Below are 22,691 nucleotides of genomic sequence, written 5' to 3' on the forward strand. Positions count from 1 at the left end.
GTGAGGGGCCTTCAATAAATAAAGGGGGAAAAGTTAAAAGCCAAATGATATACTATAATTATTATCTTAAACATTTTTTTTCACTGAAATATTTTGATATTTCTTTCAAAATGTATTTTCTTTTCACTTAATTCCCTTTTAGGGGCAATACATACTAAAATAAATAGTAATAAATAATATAACTATGGTTATCTGCTTTATCGTTTTTCACATAAGAGCCACATGAATACACTTAAGGGCCACATGTGGCCCCTGACTGCACTTTGCTCAGGTCTGGAGGATATATCCATATAAAATAATATGAAGCGCCGGACTTGGCCCCTTGGCATTTGCTGTGGTCGTTCTACAACAGAATCCATTATAAATAATACATAAAGTAAATTTTATTTTACTTATGGAAGAAACTAAAATTTGTTACCCTGTTAAATAATTTGACTACAAAGTTGTTTCATGTTTGACAGAACGACCTCGCAGTCCTTTAAAGACTGTGGAGGCATAAACTGTAGAGCAGATCTGGGTAAAGTGCAGCTCCAGGGGCCACATGCGTCTCCCTGAATCCATGTATGCAGCCTGCATCAGGTCAGAAATAATACTATAAAAGTGACCATATAGAATTTTTTTTGATGGCTATCTAACCATTTTATTACCAGTTGAACTCTACATATAACTTGTCAAAAGATATTAGTTTGAAGAACTTCCTTTTCATCTTTTCTTCCTTTTATTAATCCTTTTCATTGCCATTTGCTTTCAGATCACATTTAAAATTGAATTTATATTAAATAAAATATGGCAAAACTTATTTTATGGCATAATAACACTTGCATTTAATGTATCTTAAACATAAAATGCGAAATAACATGCTAAGACTAAAGCTTATTTAAGAATGTATTTATGTGTTTATTTTTCCCTTCTTTTGGCTTGATTTCCCGAGTCCATAATGTGGCCCCTGACACACTGTCCACCACTGCTGTAGAGAGATACATCAGTCCAATATACAATCTCTGATCGTACGCTTCTCGCGGGAACTGCAAGTACGCGCCAAAATAGGAAAACAGAAGCGGTCTGTCATCGGAGGAGAAGCGAGGACTCTTGTGAACTCGTCTCTTATCTAAATGCAGTGTTTAAGTATTTGACACAACATTTAACCTTCTTTTTCTCATATCGCGAGTTTAACGAGGAGAAAAAAAAATGGTTTTGCAAAACAGCGGAAGGTACAAGTCGGACCGAGGAGGCACTGGAGACCAGGACAACCAGTGAGTTGATGCTAATGTGGCTCGTTCTGGTTTAGGATTATTCCTGAAGAAAACGTGTGTTTGTGAATCAGGGACGATGGATCTGCGATGTCCGCCCTCAAGAGGCTGGAGAGAAGCCAGTTCACCGACGAGATGGACGCTCGCTTCGGCTTCGATCGGATAAAAGAGCCTGGAGAGAAAACTGGCTGGTTGATCAACATGCATCCAGTGAGAGCTCACACTGACACTGACACCATTCTTACACAATGTAAACAACAATTGTATAAAAATAACACTATAATTTTCTTTATAAAACGAGTCATTCATCCCATAATATTGTTTCAGCTTTTGAATTTAGTTCTATGAACTTGAATTAATAATATAGGTTTTTTTTTAACTTGTTGTTACTTTATAATATTTCTCTCCCTGTCATAGTCTATTAAAGTAAGAAAAGTCATTTAATGTTTGGTTGTTGTTTGTTTCACTTCCAGACAGAGATCTTGGATGAAGACAAAAGAATGATCAGTGCAGTGGATTATTACTTCATTCAAGAGGATGGAAGCAGATTTAAGGTGAGCGTTTAAAATACATCGTCAGCCACTCGACTTCATTACAATTGATTTATTTGGCTTTTCCCTCGCAGGTGGCGCTACCTTTCAAGCCGTATTTCTATGTTGCCACCAAGAAGGTAATTCTCTTAATTTTCTGTTATCTATTAGAAGTGTATTCTGACGACTATGTGTATTCTCACTGCAGAACTGTGAGAGAGAAGTCATTTCATATCTGTCAAAGAAGTTCCAAGGGAAAGTGTCAAAACTGGAAGTCATGCCTAAAGAAGACCTGGACCTGGTGAGACATTCATTTTTTTTTTTCACGACTAGGTGAGAAGTTGAAAAAAAGTATTGTTCTTAATATTATGATTCCCGTCACTACACATCAGTATCATCGGCAATGGTTTTAGGAGATATTGATCTTTTTCACTATACTGTATTGATTTTCAAAAGCACTGAAGGGATTTTCTTTTTTAAATCTTTGCTAAATAAACATTGAAATCCTGTGACCTCCTGGCAAAGACTGAGGACAAGAGGATACAGTCGACTCCAGCAGCTTTTAAAGCTGATGTTCGGTCATATTTTGGTTTCAAAACAAATGAAAGCAGTTACTACTTTGTCAAGAATCGTGTCGTCTGAAAATTCTGCAACACCGGAGTCAAGTACTCGACAATACTACAAATATATCCTTGTTCCTACAGTATCACAATATATCGCACTATATGGAAATATATCGTATTATTGCTACCTGTTTTGTAATGCGTATCTTTTTGTCATATTCTTGCCAATACAGTGCTTGTAAGTATTGTCTGGTATATAGCTTTTTCAACAAATATTTTGTTAGTATTCTCTTTCTCTAAGACCGGGCACTGTAGTAAACCTCTTCTCAATGATGCTCATCATGATGTACACAATTTTAAGTATGTACTCGTTTGTCTTTCTTGTAGCCGAACCACCTGGTGGGTCTCAAGAGAAGCTACATCAAACTTTTCTTCAACACTGTGGATGATCTCATGAAAGTGAAGCGAGAGATTTCTCCAGCCGTACGGAAGAACAGAGAAAAGGAACAGTCTAATGATGTCTACACCGCCATGTTGTCAAGGTAACATAAATATTCTTTCTTCTTTTTTTTTAGTCAAAATGATTCGTAATCTGTGGCTTTTATTAACAAAAACCCTGAATCTGCAGCGCTCTGTCGGGAGGCAGCGTGACGACGGCGGAGGAGGACGTGAATCTGAAAAGCATTTCTGACCAGTTGGACAACATCGTCGACATGAGGGAGTATGACGTTCCCTACCACGTGCGCGTCTCCATCGACCTGAAGATCCATGTGGTCAGTGAAGGATTCTCCAACATTAGGGAACTTGACAATCACGTCAAATGTTTGTTTTCCAGGCTCACTGGTACAACGTCCGGTACAGAGGCAGCTCCTACCCACCAGAGATCGTGAGAAGAGACGATCTGGTGGAGCGACCTGTATGATACACGCTTATATTTCTACCTAAATTGAAGTGTCCATCCTCTTATTTTAGCATCATTTGTTTTAGGACCCTGTAGTTTTGGCCTTTGACATCGAGACCACCAAACTCCCGCTGAAGTTCCCAGATGCAGAGACCGATCAGATCATGATGATTTCCTACATGATCGATGGTCAAGTGAGTCAGATCACAGATTCTTAATCCTGATCTTAATTTAACACTGCTTCCCTCAGGGGTATTTGATCACCAACAGAGAGATCGTCTCTGAAAACATCGAGGATTTTGAGTTCACTCCCAAACCTGAGTACGAAGGACCTTTTACAATCTTCAACGAGGACGATGAGGTACGTGCACACGTCAGATCACCGCCATAAACATCTGCTTGTCATCAACTGTTTTTCTCGTCTGTAGGCGGCTATGATTCAGAGGTGGTTCGATCACGTCCAAGAAACGAAGCCCAACATCTTTGTCACGTACAACGGAGACTTCTTTGATTGGTGAGTGACTGACCTTCATATACTCTTCACCTTTTCTCCTCATTATTGCCATTCTCGTCGTACCTTTTTCTCATATGTCACCTTTATATTGCTCCGAAACCCTGCACACCTTAAAGCTGCACTATGAGAGATTGAAGATATTTGCTAGAGAAGTGTAATTGAAAGAGTTAAGCATATGAACATGATACAGAGGCAATGATACAATATATTGTGATATTGTAGGAACAAGGATTTGTTTGAAGTATTGTTAAATACTTGACTCTAGTGTCAAATATGTCCATATCAGCTTGAAAAGCTGCTGGATTCGACTATATCCTCTTGTCCTCAGTCATGAATCCTGTAGCTACGAGGGACAAAATTACTTCTGCTATTGTTTTGCAGGAATCTTTTTGCAAAACCAAAATTAACAAACACCATGAATATTTACATGTTCAGTTTTTATTTAAAAATTTAAATAAAGTCATTTTATACATATTTCATTGAAATACAAACTATAAAAGAAAAAGTTAGAAAAAGAATGTTGAAATATTTAGGTGTATCTGTATTTTTTAAGCATTTGTTTACTCTTTTTGGAGTCTGGCTTCAAAAAGTCCTCTCAGAACTTCAGCCTTATTGGAAATGAGTGGAACCGCCATCTCCAATAATTGATTTGTGTAGTGAAGAGCACCGTTAAAGTAAATGCTTATAGGAGAATACATTTAACAAATTATTTTATTTTTATTTTATTTATTTATTCTTTTAAAAAGGGGATTATGTACTCAACCTACTTTTAGGTATAATTTTATGAATCATTATTTATAATTTGATATACATCTACTTATACTAAGAAAGGGGTCAATACAGGTTCAAATTTAATTAAAGTAGTAGTAGTAGTAAACAAGTAGTAAACAAAATGAGATAAATTGTAAAAAAAAAAAAAAAAGAAAATGCATATTAACTACTTATAGAAAGAGAATATAAAATATATAGAGTTTCTGCTTTAAAAACCCTTTGTCTCCTCAAGAACTACTGAGACTTCAAGAACTGTATATCTCTTTTTTAACTATATATATATATATATATTATTTGTAATTTTTCTTAACTGTATTTTAAAAAATGCTTTGTCCATCTGATCTTAAAATTCAGGCCTTTTATTGAGACGAGAGCTTCCCTGAACGGGCTGAACATGTACCGTGAGATTGGCTTCCAGAAGGACAACCAGGGTGAATACAAGGCCACCCAAGCCATCCACATGGACTGTTACAGGTATTTCCCTTCATATGAGCCTAAAGTGATGATTTTAAAGGCTTCATTCAAACGTCGGGGGGGCTTCACTAGGTGGGTGAAGAGAGACAGTTATCTTCCAGTGGGGAGTCAGAATCTGAAGGCAGCAGCGAAAGCTAAACTGAGCTACGACCCGGTCGAGTTGGATCCAGAAGAGATGTGTCGTATGGCGACGGAGGAACCTCAGGTATGACGCCTCAAACCAACACTCCAAGAGTTGAGAGAGGTTATTCATCTCATGTTTCCTCGCACAGACTTTAGCCACATACTCCGTGTCGGACGCCGTGGCCACGTATTACCTCTACATGAAGTACGTTCATCCCTTCATCTTCGCTCTCTGCACCATCATCCCCATGGAGCCCGACGAGGTTTGTCTCGGATCAATTCTTTCCATGTCAAGACCTGAAGATGCGTTTCTCGACAGGTCCTTCGTAAAGGTTCTGGAACCCTGTGCGAGGCTCTGCTGATGGTCCAGGCCTTCCACGCAAACATCGTGTTCCCCAACAAGCAGGAGCAGGTTTTTAACAAACTGACGGACGACGGTCACGTCATGGACTCTGAGACGTACGTGGGCGGCCATGTGGAGGCGCTAGAGTCCGGAGTGTTTCGGAGCGACATCCCATGCCGCTTCAAAATGGTAGACGTCAGCTGTCGCTCACTGTTGCGAGCAGGCGTGTTGACTCTCTCTCTCTCTCTCTCTCTCTCTCTCTCTCTCTCTCTCTATCTCTCTATCTCTCTATCTCTCTATCTCTCTATCTCTCTATCTCTATCTCTATCTCTATCTCTATCTCTATCTCTATCTCTATCTCTATTTCTATTTCTATTTCTATTTCTATCTCTATCTCTATCTCTATCTCTATCTCTATCTCTATCTCTATCTCTATCTCTATCTCTATCTCTATCTCTATCTCTATCTCTATCTCTATCTCTATCTCTATCTCTCTCAGAACCCCGCGGCGTTTGACTTCCTGCTTCAACGAGTGGAGACGACCATGCGTCACGCCATCGAAGAGGAGGAGAGCGTACCCCTGGACCAAGTCACCAACTTCAATGACGTACGTTCACAAATCTATTGTTGTTTTCCATATGAAATAAAAACATTTTCTTGATGTGTTACTTGCAGGTTTGTGATGAAATCAAGAATAAGCTCATTTCTCTCAAAGAAGTTCCAAACAGGATCGAATGTCCTCTCATCTACCATCTGGACGTCGGGGCCATGTACCCCAATATCATCCTCACCAACCGTCTGCAGGTAAAACACAGACACGTGCATCTCTGCAAAATACAAAATTACATTATGAACACATGATTTTTCCAAAAATCTGTTCAGTCTTCTGTAGTTTACTAATAAATAAACTTGATTTTTAAATCTGAGTTTATTGGATTTTTTACACAATTATAAATGTTGCACTTGGACACAGAATACCTCTGCCTAGGAGCTCATTTCGCATGACTATAAATCGCAGTGAACGACTTGCACCTCGGGTTTTAATACTGACTAGAATCCTTACATCGCTACTTGATGTCTCACAACAATGTCGGATGAACAGTAATTACACAAGTTATCTAGTTTTAATTGTAAACTAGCTATCTCATGCAACTTACACCTTATAAGGAGTAAATGGAGAGAAGGATGTTTTTACTAAAGTTAATCTTTAATTACCTCTTTATTTCCTGTTAATAATCAATAATTAAGGTGCTTTTCAGAGTGAACTCCTTATTTTATTAAGGGTAGAATATAGTCACAATGAAGAAGTTATGAGTTAATACTTTATAATGATTAATAAGTGGTTAACTAGCTGTTTATACACGTATGAATAATTAGCTTATTAATATGTTTTCTTTCCTTTTATTTTTTCTTTCGTTTTTTTTGTATACTTTAATTACATATGTACATGTCTTGACCCCTTTCTTAGTATCAGTAGATGTATATCAAATTATGAATAATGGTTCATAAAATTAAATTAGACCTCAAAGTATCTGAAGAACATTTTCATTTTTTTTATTTTACTACATCCTTTAAAAAAACACAAGAAAAAATTATTATGAAAATGATTAATTATTATGTTTAAAAAAAGGAGGTTAAATATTGTATAATGAGTGCCAAACTAAACTAATGTCTTAAATGTATTTCCTCTACTGAGTTTATGCTACAGATGTTACCTTAGTAAAGTTAATGTCAACTCTACATGTGATCAAGCAGGAAAACATGTCTACTCTATTCTATGATGGAATATAATCTGCTCTCATTGAAGCCAAAATAACCCTAACAGGGTTCAGATTCATACAAGACACCAATAATCACGGTGGATTTCTTTCTACACTTCCAGCCGTCTGCCATGGTGGACGAGGCCACATGTGCTGCATGTGATTTCAACAAGCCTGGTGCCAAATGTCAGAGGAAAATGGCCTGGCAGTGGAGAGGGCAAATAAGTAGGTTTTTCTTAAGATACAAATACAATGCTAGATGTTTTGATTTGACAAAACTATCTACATTTTTCTTTTTCTTTTTTTTTTTTTCCATCAGTGCCGGCCAGTCGCAGCGAGTTCCACCGTATCCAGCAGCAGCTCGAATCCGAGAAGTTCCCACCATTCTTCCCCAACGGACCCCCGAGGGCGTTTCACAGCCTGAACAGAGAGGACCAGGCCAAGCATGAGAAGAAGAGACTGGCAGGTGCGTGACATCATCCCACGATCCAGGCTGAACATGCGTTTGATCTTTCTTCTCTCGCTGTCAGATTATTGCAAGAGGGCCTACAAGAAGACTCACGTCACCAGGCTGGAGGAGCGAGTGACCACCATCTGTCAGAGAGAGAACTCTTTCTACGTAGACACCGTCAGAGCCTTCAGGGATCGACGCTACGAGTTCAAAGGGCTTCACAAGGTACTCTTGACGTACATTCAATAAAAAGCCAAAACTTGTTAAATAAAATTCAATTATGTTTAAATATTTCCTCCATATTGCACTGTAGCACGACTTGTTTGGTTCAAAATAATAAAAATGCTGAACTAAAGAGTTAATACTTGTGCTGATAAAAATGTTTAGGAATAAACTGTCCTTCAAAGGATTATTAGAGCTTTTATTAAGAACTATGTTGTCAAGATGATCATTACATTTTAGGGTAAAAATGTTATAGCAGGCTGAATCAATAACCCTTTTAAAAAATGTCATTAAGCTACAAATATTTATTTTTCTGGTTGGTTTCTTCATGAATAGAATTGTTTCAATAAAGGCTGAACGTTTTTTCTATTCAAATCGACGTCGCTATTTCATAGAATGCAGTTTTCAAATGGCTATGGCTGGAGAAAAAAAAGAAAGAAGCTGTTACGCTGACTCTACAGTAGGTGGCAGCAGAAACGAAATCAGACCGAGACAAAGAACCTTTAACATTGTTTTTTTTTTTTTAAAGATGCATGTAAGTAAGTAAGTAATATTTATTTATATAGCGCTTTTGCATGTTTACATACAGTATGTCGTTTGTGTTTTTTTTACATTTGTGGGATATTTATAATTATTTTTTGTTGTATTGCCCATTAATTCAAGGTGTGCTGTGATGTTTTCTTTTTTCAACAGTTAAAAAAGAATGAATAAAATACAAAAATATATATATATACAATGGTGTGCAGGTATTATACAATGATTTGTATTTTTTTTAACCTGAATCACAATTTTTTTTCAAAGACAATGCGATAATTCCTTCTTTTTTTTTTAATCTCTAAATTGTTCAGCGCTTGCCAAACTATATCTCATCATTTTTTGTAGTACTTAATAATATGTAAAACCTCAATTCTTTTACATGGAACTAGCCCCTCATTTTTCTCGTCTTCTTTTTCTTCTGGCAGGTCTGGAAGAAGAAGTTGTCGGCGGCTCAGGACAGCTGCGACGCTGCTGAGGTGAAGCGCTGTAAGAACATGGAGATCCTCTACGAGTCTCTTCAGCTGGCGCACAAGTGTATCCTCAACTCCTTCTATGGATACGTTATGAGAAAAGGGTAAGTTTCTTTTTTTTTCTGTAAGAAATTCTGCCACCAAACTGTTTTATTGTTTCTTTTCGTATAGTTGAACTTGTGTGCGATATTTTTCTCTCCACTAGAGCGCGCTGGTACTCCATGGAGATGGCTGGAATTGTGTGTTACACTGGAGCCAACATCATTACACAAGCCAGAGAGCTCATTGAACAGATTGGGTAACTAAAACTTCACTTTTGTCGACTTTGTCTGATGTATAGTAGAGTGGGTCTAATTTTACTAATGTCAGATCGCTCTTGGCTCTTAGCTTTGTGCTCACTTATGCATATATTTTGTCTTAAAAGAACAATATATTCCATTCTTTGTAATAAATGGGTTTATAAATATGGATGAATAAGGAAAAAAAATACAATTTATCATGCTTTGTTTTCTTGTCAAACATGACCATGCTGTTTTTCAAGGGATATTTTTATGGCAATTCTAGCTGTTCTAAATGAAGCTAATTATTTATCTCCTAAGTGGATTAAGAAGCTAAATCCAAAAATAATATGTTCTTGTTGTTTTAAATAAAATGTACTCAAGTTGTATATCGTCTTCTTGCGATCCAGGAGACCACTGGAGCTGGACACGGACGGAATCTGGTGCGTCCTTCCAAACACCTTCCCTGAGAACTTCGTGGTGAAGACCACCAACGAGAAGAAGCCCAAAGTGACCATCTCCTACCCAGGAGCCATGCTCAACATCCTGGTGAAGGAGGGCTTCACCAACGACCAGTACCACGAGCTGGTCGACCCCGCCACCCTCACCTACAACATGAGGTCCGAGAACAGCATCTTCTTCGAGGTGGACGGTCCTTACCTGGCCATGATCCTGCCCGCCTCCAAGGAGGAGGGGAAGAAACTCAAGAAAAGGTACGTCGGACTTAAGAGGAACTTCAGAGGAGGTTAGGCTGAGCTGTGATGTTCCAGATATGCCGTGTTCAATGAGGACGGATCTCTGGCTGAGCTGAAGGGGTTCGAGATCAAGAGAAGAGGAGAACTTCAGCTCATCAAGATCTTTCAGTCGTCGGTGTTCGAGGCGTTCCTTAAAGGGACCAACCTGGAAGAGGTCTACGCTTCTGTGGCCAAAGTGGCGGATTACTGGCTGGACGTGCTGTACAGTAAGGTACGCGAATGTTTAAAGAAGAACCTTAAGCAGGACTTTCAGGACCACATGAACGTTTTGGTTCTCGTCCCACAGGCCGCCAACATGCCGGACGCCGAGCTGTTCGAGCTGATCTCCGAGAACCGCTCCATGTCCAAGAAGCTGGAGGACTACGGAGAGCAGAAGTCCACTTCTATCAGCACCGCCAAGAGGCTCGCCGAGTTTCTGGGCGACCAGATGGTGAAAGATGCCGGCTTGAGCTGTCGGTACATCATCTCCAGAAAACCTGAAGGTTCTCCTGTCACAGAGAGGTAGAGTTTCAACTGTCAATCTTTGTAGTTACACACACACACACACACACACACACACACACACACACACACACACACACACACACACACACACACACATAATGCTGAAGATCCTTCTGTTGTTTTTGTGTTTGTGTATTTTATAGAATCTCGAGTAGTTGTTAACAAACTTAACTATTTTTTTAATCACTATACAAAAACTACTAATAATCTCAAATAAAATACTAGATATTAAAAATCAAGGGATTTCTGATGTATTTCAGTTCCATCAGAATATTGAATTGTTAAATTTAACATTTAACATTTAACAATTTTGATAATATTTCTTTATTGAAATGTTGTTTTAATCATTTTATTTTATTTATTTTTTAATTCCATTATTTCTATATAGAAAGGTTGTATAGGAGAATTTTAAATTCGTTTTTTTTTGGTTATTTAGTCACAAAATTTGAATTTTGAAAGTGAATGCATTTTTCACAATTAGTTTAGTAATTAAATTCCAATAACTTGAAAAATATTTCCGTAATTCAATATTTTCTTAATTGTTTTTTTTTATTCATAGCCTTTTAAATACAATATAAAAACTTAATATAATATATATAGTATAATTGAATTGAAACAAGTATTTAATTTAGTTAAATTATTAGAATAATATATATATATATATATATATATATATATATATAATTCAAACTTTCAATATACAAATAATTTTAATTCAATTATGCCCCATTAAATAAATGCCTAAAAAACAAAATCTTATTATAAGAAATTCACAGTTTTAACATTTGAAATGTTAAATTCAACCATTTATTATTCTGACTGCACTGATATACTTCCATAATTTGGGTTACTAGCTCAATATTTAACTGTTTAAAAAGTAGTAGAAAATGGTAAAAGCACTTGATGTTGTCTTTCTCCTGACCAGGGCGATTCCTTTGGCTATTTTCCAAGCAGAGTCGAGCGTAAAGAAACATTTCCTTCGCAAGTGGTTGAAGTTGCAGAGCCTGCATGACCTCGACATCAGATCCGTGAGTTTAAACAACAACTTCTTTGTGTTTGTGTGTCTCACTGAGAGGGTTGTGTGTGTGTGTGTGCTTCAGATCCTGGACTGGAACTACTACATTGAGAGGTTGGGAAGTGCCATCCAGAAGATCATCACCATTCCTGCTGCTCTCCAGCAGGTAAGTGAAGACGTTCTCTATCATTCTAGTGCAGTTTAGTTGAAGTGTTTTTATTCCACAGGTGAAGAATCCCGTTCCCAGAGTGAGACATCCTGACTGGCTGCACAAGAAGCTGCTGGAGAAGAACGACATCTTCAAGCAGAAGAAAATCAGCGAGCTGTTCACCAGCGAGGGGAAGAGACAGGTGAGGTCTGATCCCCTCCTGCATCCTCACACTGAGGAGTTGACACCATGTCTTCTCTGCAGGTGGGCCCTCAGCCTCTGGAGCCGGGACAAGCTGCGGACATCGAGGACTTCGGGGTTCAGCCGAAGCCTCTGCTGCCGGCCATCCTCATCAGCACCAAGAGGAAACGAGCTTCTCAAGGAGAGGACAGCCAAGTGGAGTCTCAGGATGTGGAGCTCACACAGTCCTGGAGGGAAATCCTGGGACCACCACCGTCTAAAGGGTCGTCACGGGTAGGAAACAGAAAATATATCTGTATTTATTTATGAGCATTTGTCATTTTATGTAGGTGTTAAAAGATCAAATTATTCTGGGAAAAGGTTAGCCTGAAAGAACAAATGTGTTTGTGGTATCCTTTGTGTTGTCTCTGTTTTCAAGCCTCTGGGTCACCTTCACACAAAGACGACACAAGGGTAAAGAATAAAAACGTTGCTTATCTGATACAACAATTTTCAAAAATTGTTCACTTTGAATCATACACAATTAATGTATAATAAACTATTATTGTTGTATATAAATAAAAAGGATTGAAGTTGTGATCAATACAATATGAAATTGTAAAGCATTGTATTATAAAAATTCCGAAATAAACTCGGTGTATGAAAAAATCTGGGAGAAAAATCGGACCTCTGTTCATCTCGTAGACTCTATTAAAGAGTTATAATTCGATAATATCTTTAACCACCTAATTTCAAGTTTTCAGGGGTGTAAGAAAACTTTGATACACTTGATTATCGCAATATGTTTTTTTCACTGACTGAGGATGAGAGGATACAGTCCACTGCAGCAGCTTTTAAAGCTGATTTTTGGACATTTTGGTTTCAAAACAAGTTACGACTTTTTCAAGAGTCGTGTGGTTTGTACATTCTGCAACACCAGAGTCAAGTACCTGACAATATATATAGTTGTTACTACAGTATCGCAATATATTGTATCGCTGCCTCAGTATCGTGATGCTTATCGTATTGCCATAAATGTCTGAGGTATGCTTTGAGTTGCTTCCGTGTCAAGATGAACAACATCCACAACTGCATATGTATTTATGGAAGCCATGGAGGTCGTTCACCTTGACCCAGAGACAACACAAGGGATACCACAAACACATTTGTTCTCGGGCCTTCGGGTCTCCTTGCCCCTCATTTAAAGACAAAGGTTAAAAGGCATTAAATTCATGAATCTTAAATTGATGTCTTGATTTATTTTTTTAAATTATAATTTAAATGTGAATGTCGGTTTTAAATCTCAAAATATCTGGTAAAATGTATTTATTTATTATTTTAAATCATTTACAAATAAACGTGCAATCACTGTGGAACTAACAAAACAATGAAGCGCTTACGTGAATAAATGATGCAGTGTTTTTTTTTTTGTTTACTCTTTTTTCCATTTTGCTTGAGGGTCAAGTTGATCTTATATTTCTTTTTTATTGGCATTTAAAAAGTCGTGAATTTAACTTGCCTTCAGCTGTATAAACCCGTCCATAAAACTGGTTTCTACAGTTTCAAGATGTTGCTCAGACATTGTTGTGAAAAAAAAAATCTATTTAATTTGATGAAACCATGTTAACAATGAGTCTCCTCTGTGCACCTCACAGGAGGAGATCCTTGTGTGGGTGAGGTATCACAAGAAGAAGTGGGAGCTCCAGCTGAGACAGAGGAAGGAGAGGAAGAAGAAGAGGAGGCTGCTGGATGGAGAAGCTCAGTCTGCTGGAGGAGGAGTGATCAGGGACGGACCCACCACCGGCCTCGGGAGCTTCCTCCGAAAAACCGCCCGCAGCATCCTAGACATGCCGTGGCAGATCGTGCAGGTGAACGACTCGTCCTGCTGTGACCTCACTGGTGTGTTCTGGTGCTTCAATGTTCTGATCTCAGATCGCAGAGACAAGTCACCCTGGACTCTACAAGCTCTGGGCTGTGATCGGAAACGACCTCCACTGCATGAAGCTCAACATCCCTCGAGTCTTCTACGTCAACCAGAAGGTGCCCAAACAGGAGGAGGGGGCCATGTACAAGAAGGTGTGAGAATTGAGTCATGATGTTTTATGATCAGATATTTTAACACGCGGTTGGGATTCAGGTGAACCGCATGCTGCCTCGCTCCAACATAATGTACTACCTGTACGAGTACAGCGTCCCTGAGGACATGTACCTGGAGCACATCAACGAGATCAACGCCGACCTCTCCGCCCCCGACATCGAAGGCGTCTACGAGACACAGGTGCTTGCACCGACTTCTAAGTCGAGAGTTATTTGATTAAAAGTCATTAAAACTGAGTTTGTCTCTTCTTCAGGTGCCTCTGATGTTCCGGGCTCTGGTGCAGCTCGGATGCGTCTGCATGGTCAACAAACACGTGGTGAGGGACCTGGCCGGCAGAGAGGCCGACACCTTCGACATGGAGCATCTGGAGATGAGATCGCTGGCTCAGTTCAGCTACCTGGAACCAGGTATGTCTGAGTGGACAGTTTACGTGTTAAAAGTCTAAGATCAACTTGAATAATTACCTCCACCAAGGAGGTTTGATTTTGTATTTCTCTGAGACTTTTGCAAGGGCGGGGGTGAAGCCACAGCAGAAGCATAAGACTTGACAAGTTAAAGTTTAAATGTGGGAAAACATATTAAAGAAATGAACAATCTCATTATGTAAGAAAATATTTATGATTTGAATAAAATCGAGGATCAAGAAGTGTGATCATAGTTTGGAAGTCAAATAAAGCTACGACGAGAGAGAGAGTGAGAGATACCAAGTCCTGAATAACTCTAGATAAAGTCAAGTACACACTTGGAAAAAAAAATTCCCAGAGTTGCTTCTAAGTAGCAAACCTTTTTACTATATACTCACTTACTTTAGTTTTCTTGTTTGTTTATGTAGTCGTACATGTATCACGTCCCAAAATCAACAGTTTTGTTTCTTTGTGTGTGTGTCTGTTTCCGTTCTGGGGTGGTGTGTGCTTTGTTGTAGGGGTGGTTTTGGTGCACTTCCTTATATATATATATATGTATATATATATATATATAATATATAAATAAGTTAAATTAAATAATTAGAAAAGGTTTTGTATTTTTATACATTACTTAGTTGTATGTGCATTTAAGGATTCACAATGTTAATCCAATTTTCATTTATTATTTTAATCTATTTAAAGGGGCAAAACATTTCTAGAAAGTTGTAAGAATTCTGATTATAATGATGAATGAAAAATACATTTGAAATGATCAACAAAGGGAAATCACTTCCACTTCACGATGGCCTCCGGAACAAATGTAAAGGGCCGCTTCTGGCCCACAGGCCGTACTTAACCTAGATTTACTGGTATTGAAAGGAATAACGATAAAATGATTGAATAAGGCAACTACGACCTGCTGTCTGATTGAGAGTACTGCAATCAATGTATATTATTAAACAATTTCCCGAAGGAGACCTCCTGAGGGATCAATAAAGTTTTACCTTACCTTACCTTATATTATATTGTATTTATCATACATTGTATTTTATATATATAAATGTATGTATATATTATATTGTTGATACATTTAGACTGAAAATGAGCAGCTTATCAGAGGAATTTGCTTCTTCGTGTGCTTTCTACTCATCTTTGTTTTTTTTTTCTTTTCTTTTCTTCCAGGCAGCGTCCGGCACATGTACTTGTACCATCACAGTCAAGGTCACAAGGCTTTGTTCGGCCTCTTCATCCCCTCGCAGCGCAAAGCCAGCATCTTCATCCTCGACACTGTGAGAACAACACTCTTCTCCATTGCAACAAAATATCCAACAATGTCACTAAAAGAAACCTTTTTTCCACATCTGAAGGTTCGTAGCAACCAGATGCCGAACCTCAGCAACGTCTACGCGGCCGAACGCACCAGCCTTCTTGAGAAGACCTCAGAGGAGCTTCTTCCACCGGAGAAACACACCTTTGAGGTTCGAGCAGAGAGTGACATCAAGGCCATCAATCGAGCTCTGCAGCGAATTCTGCTGAACTATAAGGTACGATTCTAAAAGAGTACAAACACATCTTCGTGCCGCGGTTTCAAACGTTCTCTGGTCACAGGAGGAGCGCCGGGGCCCGACCCTCATCGCCGTGCAGTCCAACTGGGAGCTGAGGCGGTTGTCCGCCGGGATGCCGGTCCTGGAGGAGTTCCCCGTCGTCCCCGTGCACGTGCTGGATGAGATCAGCTACAACGTGCTGGACTGGCAGCGCCACGGTGCTCGCCGGATGATCCGCCATTACCTCAACCTGGACAGTTGCTTGTCGCAGGCCTTCGACATGGCAAGGTGAGAGCGTTTAGACCTGCGCAAAGTGCGGCCCGGGGGCCACGTGCGGCCCTTTGACTGTATTTATGCGGCCCTCGTAATGTCAAAGTATGATCATGTATAAATGTTCCAATTAACAAATGTATTTTGTATTAATAATTCATTTACATTTCAACATAACACTTATTTACTTTTTGTGTGTAATTTTCGAGGATATATGAATCCCTAAAAACTTTTTTTATAAGTTAATTGAAGCGTTGTAAGAGTTATTTCAGCTTATTTACCTTAATAATAGTCACCGCCTAATGACGAATGTCCTTTTATTTTTAGGGATTTTTTCGTATTTCTTTTTGCTTGACGGCCCCTAACAACATTCCACCCCTGGTTTAGAGTCACGACTGCTCGAATGAAACCAAAACGGTCATATTCTTGTCGCAGGTATTATCACCTCCCAGTGGGAAACCTGCCTCAGGATGTTTCCATCTTCGGCTCTGACCTGTTCCTGGCGCGACATCTTCGGAAACACAACCACCTGCTGTGGATGTCTCCGACCGCCCGACCTGACCTGGGAGGGAAAGAGGCGGACGACAGCCGCCTGGTCATGGAGAGCGACGACAAAGGATCCATAGAAATGAACGCTCAGAGCTGCTATTCCACAGGTAGAGTTTGAAGGATTGAGATCATCTGAGCACTAATCCAATCCTGATGGTTTTCCAGTGTGCGTGGAGCTGGACCTGCAGAGTCTGGCCGTCAACACCATCCTGCAGTCGCAGCACGTCAATGACATGGAGGGCGGAGCCAGTCTGGGGGTCAGTTTCGATGTGATCCAGCAGGCGTCCCTACAGGACATGGTGTCAGGAAATCAAGGCTTGGTGTCGCTGGCCAGCTACGACGAGACCGCGCTCTGCTCCAACACCTTCAGGTGCTTCTAAGATAAAGAATATTTAAGATCATTGAAGAAGCAGATCAACATCATGTTGTTTCTTAACTTTTTGAGTAGAATCCTCAAGAGCATGGTGGTCAGCTGGGTCCGCGAGATCACACAGTTCCACAACGTGTACGCAGATAACCAGGTCATGCACTTCTACCGCTGGCTGCGCTCGCCCAGCTCTCTGCTGTACGACCCGGCGCTGCACCGCACGCTGCACAACATGATGAAGAAGGTCTTCCTGCAGTGAGTGACGATGATTGAGGTGGATCGTGACACAAGTATAATGATGGTGGTCGTTCTTGGTCTACAGACTGATTGCTGAGTTCAAACGTCTCGGCTCCACCGTCGTCTACGGAAACTTCAACAGGATCATTTTGTGCACCAAAAAGCGGAGAATAGATGATGCCATCGGATACGTGGAATACATCACCAACAGGTTAGTTATTACAGCAGCGTTTGACCATTAAATTACTGGCAACAAAAATTTACGCTAGATTAGTTATGAAAAAATATATATATAAAGGGTACTGTTAATATGTATAGAATGTTTTTTATTTAATGTTTGTTTCAATATTTTAATGTAAGTTTTGATTTAATGATTTTGGCAAAAATAGTGACAAAGCATTTTGGTCAAAACCTTAAAATATGATGTAAAAAATACTTTTATTTGGTTGTTAACTTCATTTTCTCAATTTTTTGATAGTAAAATAATGGGTGTATGTGTACAAAATCCAGTACTTCAAAAATAAACATGTATATTAAGGGACAAAAAAAGAATGTAGTTGTAGTAGTAAAAACAACTAAAATCAGTTTTGTACCTAAAAATGTTTTATTTAGTATATTACTCTTATTTTCTAAATGGTTTATATTAAATATATCTGGTATGAACAATACCAGATTCGTATGCGTTTCCCTCCCAAAGTAAGGGAAACTGTAGAAGTAATGTCCTACATATTTCATTGTTATTTAAATGTTAATTATTTATTTAAAGCACCAAATACAATTTAAAATAATTAATTGAAGGCTGTTTTGTTGGTCGTTTTATAGTTTGTAACCACTTTTTTCTAAAGGATTATTTGGCATCAGAAATAATAACAGAGATGTGGCGCTTCAAAAATTGATCAGAGTTATTTATGTTGATTTTAAATCGATGACCGTGTTTTGTGGATTCATGATTTCTCTATTGCAGCATTCACTCCAAGGAACTCTTCCACTCGCTGTCCATCTCCTTCTCTCGTTGCTGGGAGTTTCTGCTGTGGATGGACCCGTCAAACTTTGGTGGCGTGAAGGGAAAACTGCCCTCCAGCGTCTTATACGGAGAAGTGAGTCAAGAACGTGATGATTGAGCTCAGCTGATCGTGAGGCTCTTACACATTGTTTTGTTCTCAGGACGGAGCAAAGAAGAAGAAGAAGAACGATGAGGACGGCGAAGAGGACGGCAGTGAAGACGACGAGGAAGAGGAGGATGAAGCTAAAGAAGCAGAGGAGGAAGTGACGGATGATGTGGAAGAGCTGATCGAGAGCAACTGGAACATCATGCAGTACCTTCCTCAGACTGCATCCTGTCAGAAATATTTCCTCATGATCGTCTCAGGTAGCGTCGCACGAAGATGGTCCAGGTGTGTTTACCTGCTAAATCTCCTCCGTCTGATCCCTCAGCTTACATCGCAGCTGTGTATCAGAGCATGAAGGACGAGCTGAGACGCAACACTCCAGGAGCTACACCGGTCAAGAGACGTGGAGGCAGCCAGGCCACTCAGCAGCCTGTGGGCGATCAGAGCGCTCTTCCTGGTGAGATCCACTGAACAAACCTGCTTCATCTACAGACCACAAACTTCCTTTCACATCATCGTCGCTTCAGAAAACCAGATTTGTAACGTCCTCCTCTCCACCCTGCAGGCATGATCTCCTTCTCCCAGGAGTACGTGTCCAGTGAGCTCACTCAGAATTTCTTCACCATCACTCAGAAGATCAAGAAGAAGGTCACCGGCACCAGGAGCGTCAACCAGCCCGCTGAGATGTTCCCCAACCTGCCAGGATCTCACCTGATGCTCAACAACCCAGCGCTGGAGTTCATCAAATACGTCTGCCAGGTTCAACAACCCTTCGTCTACAAGAGTGTGACCTAGTGTGTCTGTGACGAGTGTGTGTGTGTGTGTGTGTGTGTGTGTGTGTGTGTTCCTGTCTGGCTTGTATGTTATAGCCATGTGCGTGCTTGTGTTTATTTGTGTGTGTGTGTGTATGTATATGGTGATGGTGGTGTGTGTGTGTGTGTGTATTTCCGTTCTTGGGTGGTGTGCGTGTGTTTTTTGTTGGGGTTGTTTTGGTGTTTCTGCTTCCTATTTGTATATGTTTCCATGTTTTGGTGGTGTGTGCATATCTATCTGTTTTGTTGTTTATTTGTTGGGCTAGTGTTTTTATTTGATTCTTTTCATTTTTGGGGTGTTTGTATTTGTTTCTATTTATGTATTGGAGTGGTGTTTGTATTGGTTTAAGTTCCTGTGCTGGGGTGGTGTTGTGTTGTTTTAGTTCCTGTGTTGGGGTGGTGTGTGTATTTGTTTCTGTTCATGTGTTGGGGCAGTGTTTATGTTGTTTTAGTTCCTATGTTTGGGTGGTGTTTGTATTTGTTTCTGTTCATTTGTTGGTGTGGTGTTTTTATGTATTTCAGTTCCTGTGTTTGGGTAGTGTTTGTGTTGTTTTACTTCCTGTGTTGGGGTGGTGTGTGTGTTTTAGTTCCTGTGTTGGGGTGGTGTTTGTATTTGTTTCAGTTCCTGTGTTTGGATAGTGTTTGTGTTGTTTTAGATCCTGTGTTGGGGTGGTGTGTGTTGTTTTAGTTCCTGTGTTGGGGTGGTGTTTGTATTTGTTTCAGTTCCTGTGTTTGGATAGTGTTTGTGTTGTTTTAGATCCTGTGTTGGGGTGGTGTGTGTTGTTTTAGTTCCTGTGTTGGGGTGGTGTTTGTATTTGTTTCAGTTCCTGTGTTTGGATAGTGTTTGTGTTGTTTTAGATCCTGTGTTGGGGTGGTGTGTGTTGTTTTAGTTCCTGTGTTGGGGTGGTGTTTGTATTTGTTTCAGTTCCTGTGTTTGGATAGTGTTTGTGTTGTTTTAGTTCCTGTGTTGGGGTGGTGTGTGTGTTGTTTTAGTTCCTGTGTTGGGGTGGTGTGTGTGTGTTGTTTTAGTTCCTGTGTTGGGGTGGTGTGTGTGTGTTGTTTTAGTTCCTGTGTTTGGGGTGGTGTGTGTGTGTTGTTTTAGTTCCTGTGTTGGGGTGGTGTGTGTGTGTTGTTTTAGTTCCTGTGTTGGGGTGGTGTTTGTATTTGTTTCAGTCCCTTTGTTGTGGCGGTGTGTGTGTTTGCGTCAGTTCCCAGTATGGGCTGGTGTGTGTGTTCCCGTGTTCGTGTTGTGTTGAAATCCATTGTTGTAAATGCACAGGTCCTCTCGCTGGACAGCAACATTGTGAACCAGATGAACAAGCTGAAGCGAGACCTGCTGCGCCTGGTGGACGTGGGAGAGTTCTCGGAGGACGCACAGTTCCGTGATCCTTGCAACTCTTACATCCTACCAGAGGTCATCTGCCACAACTGCAACTTCTGCAGGGACCTGGACCTGTGCAAGGACCCCTCTGTGGCCCAGGTCGGATCATGAATCCATTTCACTGTAGCAATCACAGACAGAAATCATGTTAGTAACACTCGATGTTTCATTATTTGTCTTTCCTTCAGGACGGCTCTGTCCTGCCTCAGTGGTTCTGCTGCAACTGTCAGGCGCAGTATGAGACAGAGTCCATAGAAATGTCTCTGGTGGAAGCGCTGCAGAAGAAGCTGATGAGCTACACACTGCAGGACCTGGTCAGTAAACCACCAAACCTCGAGTTCTCAGCTCTAACTCTTCTGCTCTGTAGGCGTGTAACAAGTGTAAGGGGGTGAAGGAGAACAACATGCCGCTGTACTGTAAATGTGCCGGAGACTTCAATCTGACTTTCACTGCAAAGGTTTGCTTTATCATCATCTTTTTTTATTGTTTTTTGATCCTTGTTTAATCCATTTTTTTCCTCCTCAGAACTTTTCCGATCAGATCACGGTGTTCCGGAACATTGCGACCCACTACAACATGCGCTTCCTGGAGGAGACCATCGAGTGGCTGCTGGTCATGAGTCCATATATCAGCCAGAGCACTTGAACCATTGACGAGATGATCCCAAACAATGAGACATGAAAAAACACCGCAGTTGGTCAGAACCTCACTTTAAGCTCACCCAAGAATCAGAACACAAGTTACATCTTGTCTTTTTTTAATTGTTGAAAAACCTGTGAAAAAATGTCCTACAAATGTTTTGACTGTAAAAATTGAATTGTAAATAATCGGTGCCATTAAATGTTTATTTTGTGTCAATAAATTCAAGTAGTTTTATCTAAACAATGGCTGTATTTTATAGATTATTTTTATCTTATATTTTAGTATTTTCCACAAATTATATAATTGAACAAATCATTCTCAAAGTTTTAAACCTAGATTTCTTGTTAATATATTCATTAATCAATATATACAGTGCCTTGCGAAAGTATTCGGCCCCCTTGAACCTTTCAACATTTCGCCACATTTCAGGCTTCAAACAAAGATATAAAATTTTAATTTTTTGTCATGAATCAACAACAAGTGGGACACAATCGTGAAGTGGAACGAAATTTATTGGATAATTTAAACTTTTTTAACAAATAAAAAACTGAAAAGTGGGGCGTGCAATATTATTCGGCCCCCTTGCGCTAATACTTTGTAGCGCCACCTTTTGCTGCAATTACAGCTGCAAGTCGCTTGGGGTATGTCTCTATCAGTTTTGCACATAGAGAGACTGGAATTCTTGCCCATTCTTCCTTGCAAAACAGCTCGAGCTCAGTGAGGTTGGATGGAGAGCGTTTGTGAACAGCAGTCTTCAGCTCTTTCCACAGATTCTCGATTGGATTCAGGTCTGGACTTTGACTTGGCCATTCTAACATCTGGATACGTCTATTTGTGAACCATTCCATTGTAGATGTGGCTTTATGTTTTGGATCATTGTCCTGTTGGAAGATAAATCTCCGTCCCAGTCTCAGGTCTTTTGATGACTCCAACAGGTTTTCTTCCAGAATGGTCCTGTATTTGGCTCCATCCATCTTCCCATCAATTTTAGCCATCTTCCCTGTCCCTGCTGAAGAAAAGCAGGCCCAAACCATGATGCTGCCACCACCATGTTTGACAGTGGGGATGGTGTGTTCAGGGTGATGAGCTGTGTTGCTTTTACGCCAAACATATCGTTTTGCATTGTGGCCAAAAAGTTCGATTTTGGTTTCATCTGACCAGAGCACCTTCTTCCACATGTTTGGTGTGTCTCCCAGGTGGCTTGTGGCAAACTTTAAACAAGACTTTTTATGGATATCTTTGAGAAATGGCTTTCTTCTTGCCACTCTTCCATAAAGGCCAGATTTGTGCAGTGCACGACTGATTGTTGTCCTATGGACAGACTCTCCCACCTCAGCTGTAGTTATCTGCAGTTCATCCAGAGTGATCATGGGCCTCTTGGCTGCATCTCTGATCAGTCTTCTCCTTGTTTGAGATGAAAGTTTGGAGGGACGGCCGGGTCTTGGTAGATTTGCAGTGGTCTGATACTCCTTCCATTTCAATATAATTG

The 22,691-nt window shown here is 40.0% G+C and overlaps 1 protein-coding gene across 1 annotated transcript; it reads left to right on the plus strand.

Moving 5' to 3' along the window:
* Positions 1-1,075: 1,075 nt before the first annotated feature.
* Positions 1,076-21,422, plus strand: pole (polymerase (DNA directed), epsilon). Its single transcript, XM_087793511.1, has 48 exons — positions 1,076-1,253; positions 1,325-1,460; positions 1,724-1,804; positions 1,876-1,920; positions 1,989-2,081; positions 2,731-2,885; positions 2,972-3,116; positions 3,179-3,259; positions 3,331-3,438; positions 3,495-3,605; positions 3,673-3,758; positions 4,884-5,003; positions 5,076-5,208; positions 5,276-5,389; positions 5,446-5,658; positions 5,969-6,076; positions 6,145-6,273; positions 7,352-7,454; positions 7,549-7,695; positions 7,760-7,905; positions 8,865-9,013; positions 9,115-9,207; positions 9,598-9,900; positions 9,958-10,153; positions 10,229-10,443; positions 11,372-11,474; positions 11,547-11,627; positions 11,689-11,811; positions 11,874-12,083; positions 13,445-13,657; positions 13,722-13,865; positions 13,927-14,067; positions 14,141-14,294; positions 15,474-15,580; positions 15,659-15,835; positions 15,900-16,123; positions 16,541-16,761; positions 16,820-17,024; positions 17,103-17,276; positions 17,344-17,469; positions 18,223-18,355; positions 18,423-18,627; positions 18,693-18,824; positions 18,933-19,126; positions 20,459-20,659; positions 20,749-20,874; positions 20,928-21,017; positions 21,086-21,422. Exons 1-48 carry the CDS (start codon positions 1,189-1,191, stop codon positions 21,203-21,205), a joined length of 6,879 nt encoding a protein of 2,292 aa, XP_087649637.1. The 5' UTR covers positions 1,076-1,188; the 3' UTR covers positions 21,206-21,422.
* Positions 21,423-22,691: the final 1,269 nt, after the last annotated feature.

This window comes from Callionymus lyra, chromosome 1 (assembly GCF_982586985.1).
Source record: "Callionymus lyra chromosome 1, fCalLyr1.hap1.1, whole genome shotgun sequence".
In the NCBI taxonomy this organism is placed as follows: Eukaryota; Metazoa; Chordata; class Actinopteri; order Syngnathiformes; family Callionymidae; genus Callionymus; species Callionymus lyra.

Bases quoted from the DNA above. Each gene is read 5' to 3' on its own strand.
- pole (XM_087793511.1), top strand. From the start codon at position 1,189: ATGGTTTTGCAAAACAGCGGAAGGTACAAGTCGGACCGAGGAGGCACT. The intron at 5,209-5,275 runs GTATGACGCCTC...TTCCTCGCACAG, and splicing joins TGGCGACGGAGGAACCTCAG to ACTTTAGCCACATACTCCGT. The intron at 6,274-7,351 runs GTAAAACACAGA...CTACACTTCCAG, and splicing joins TCCTCACCAACCGTCTGCAG to CCGTCTGCCATGGTGGACGA.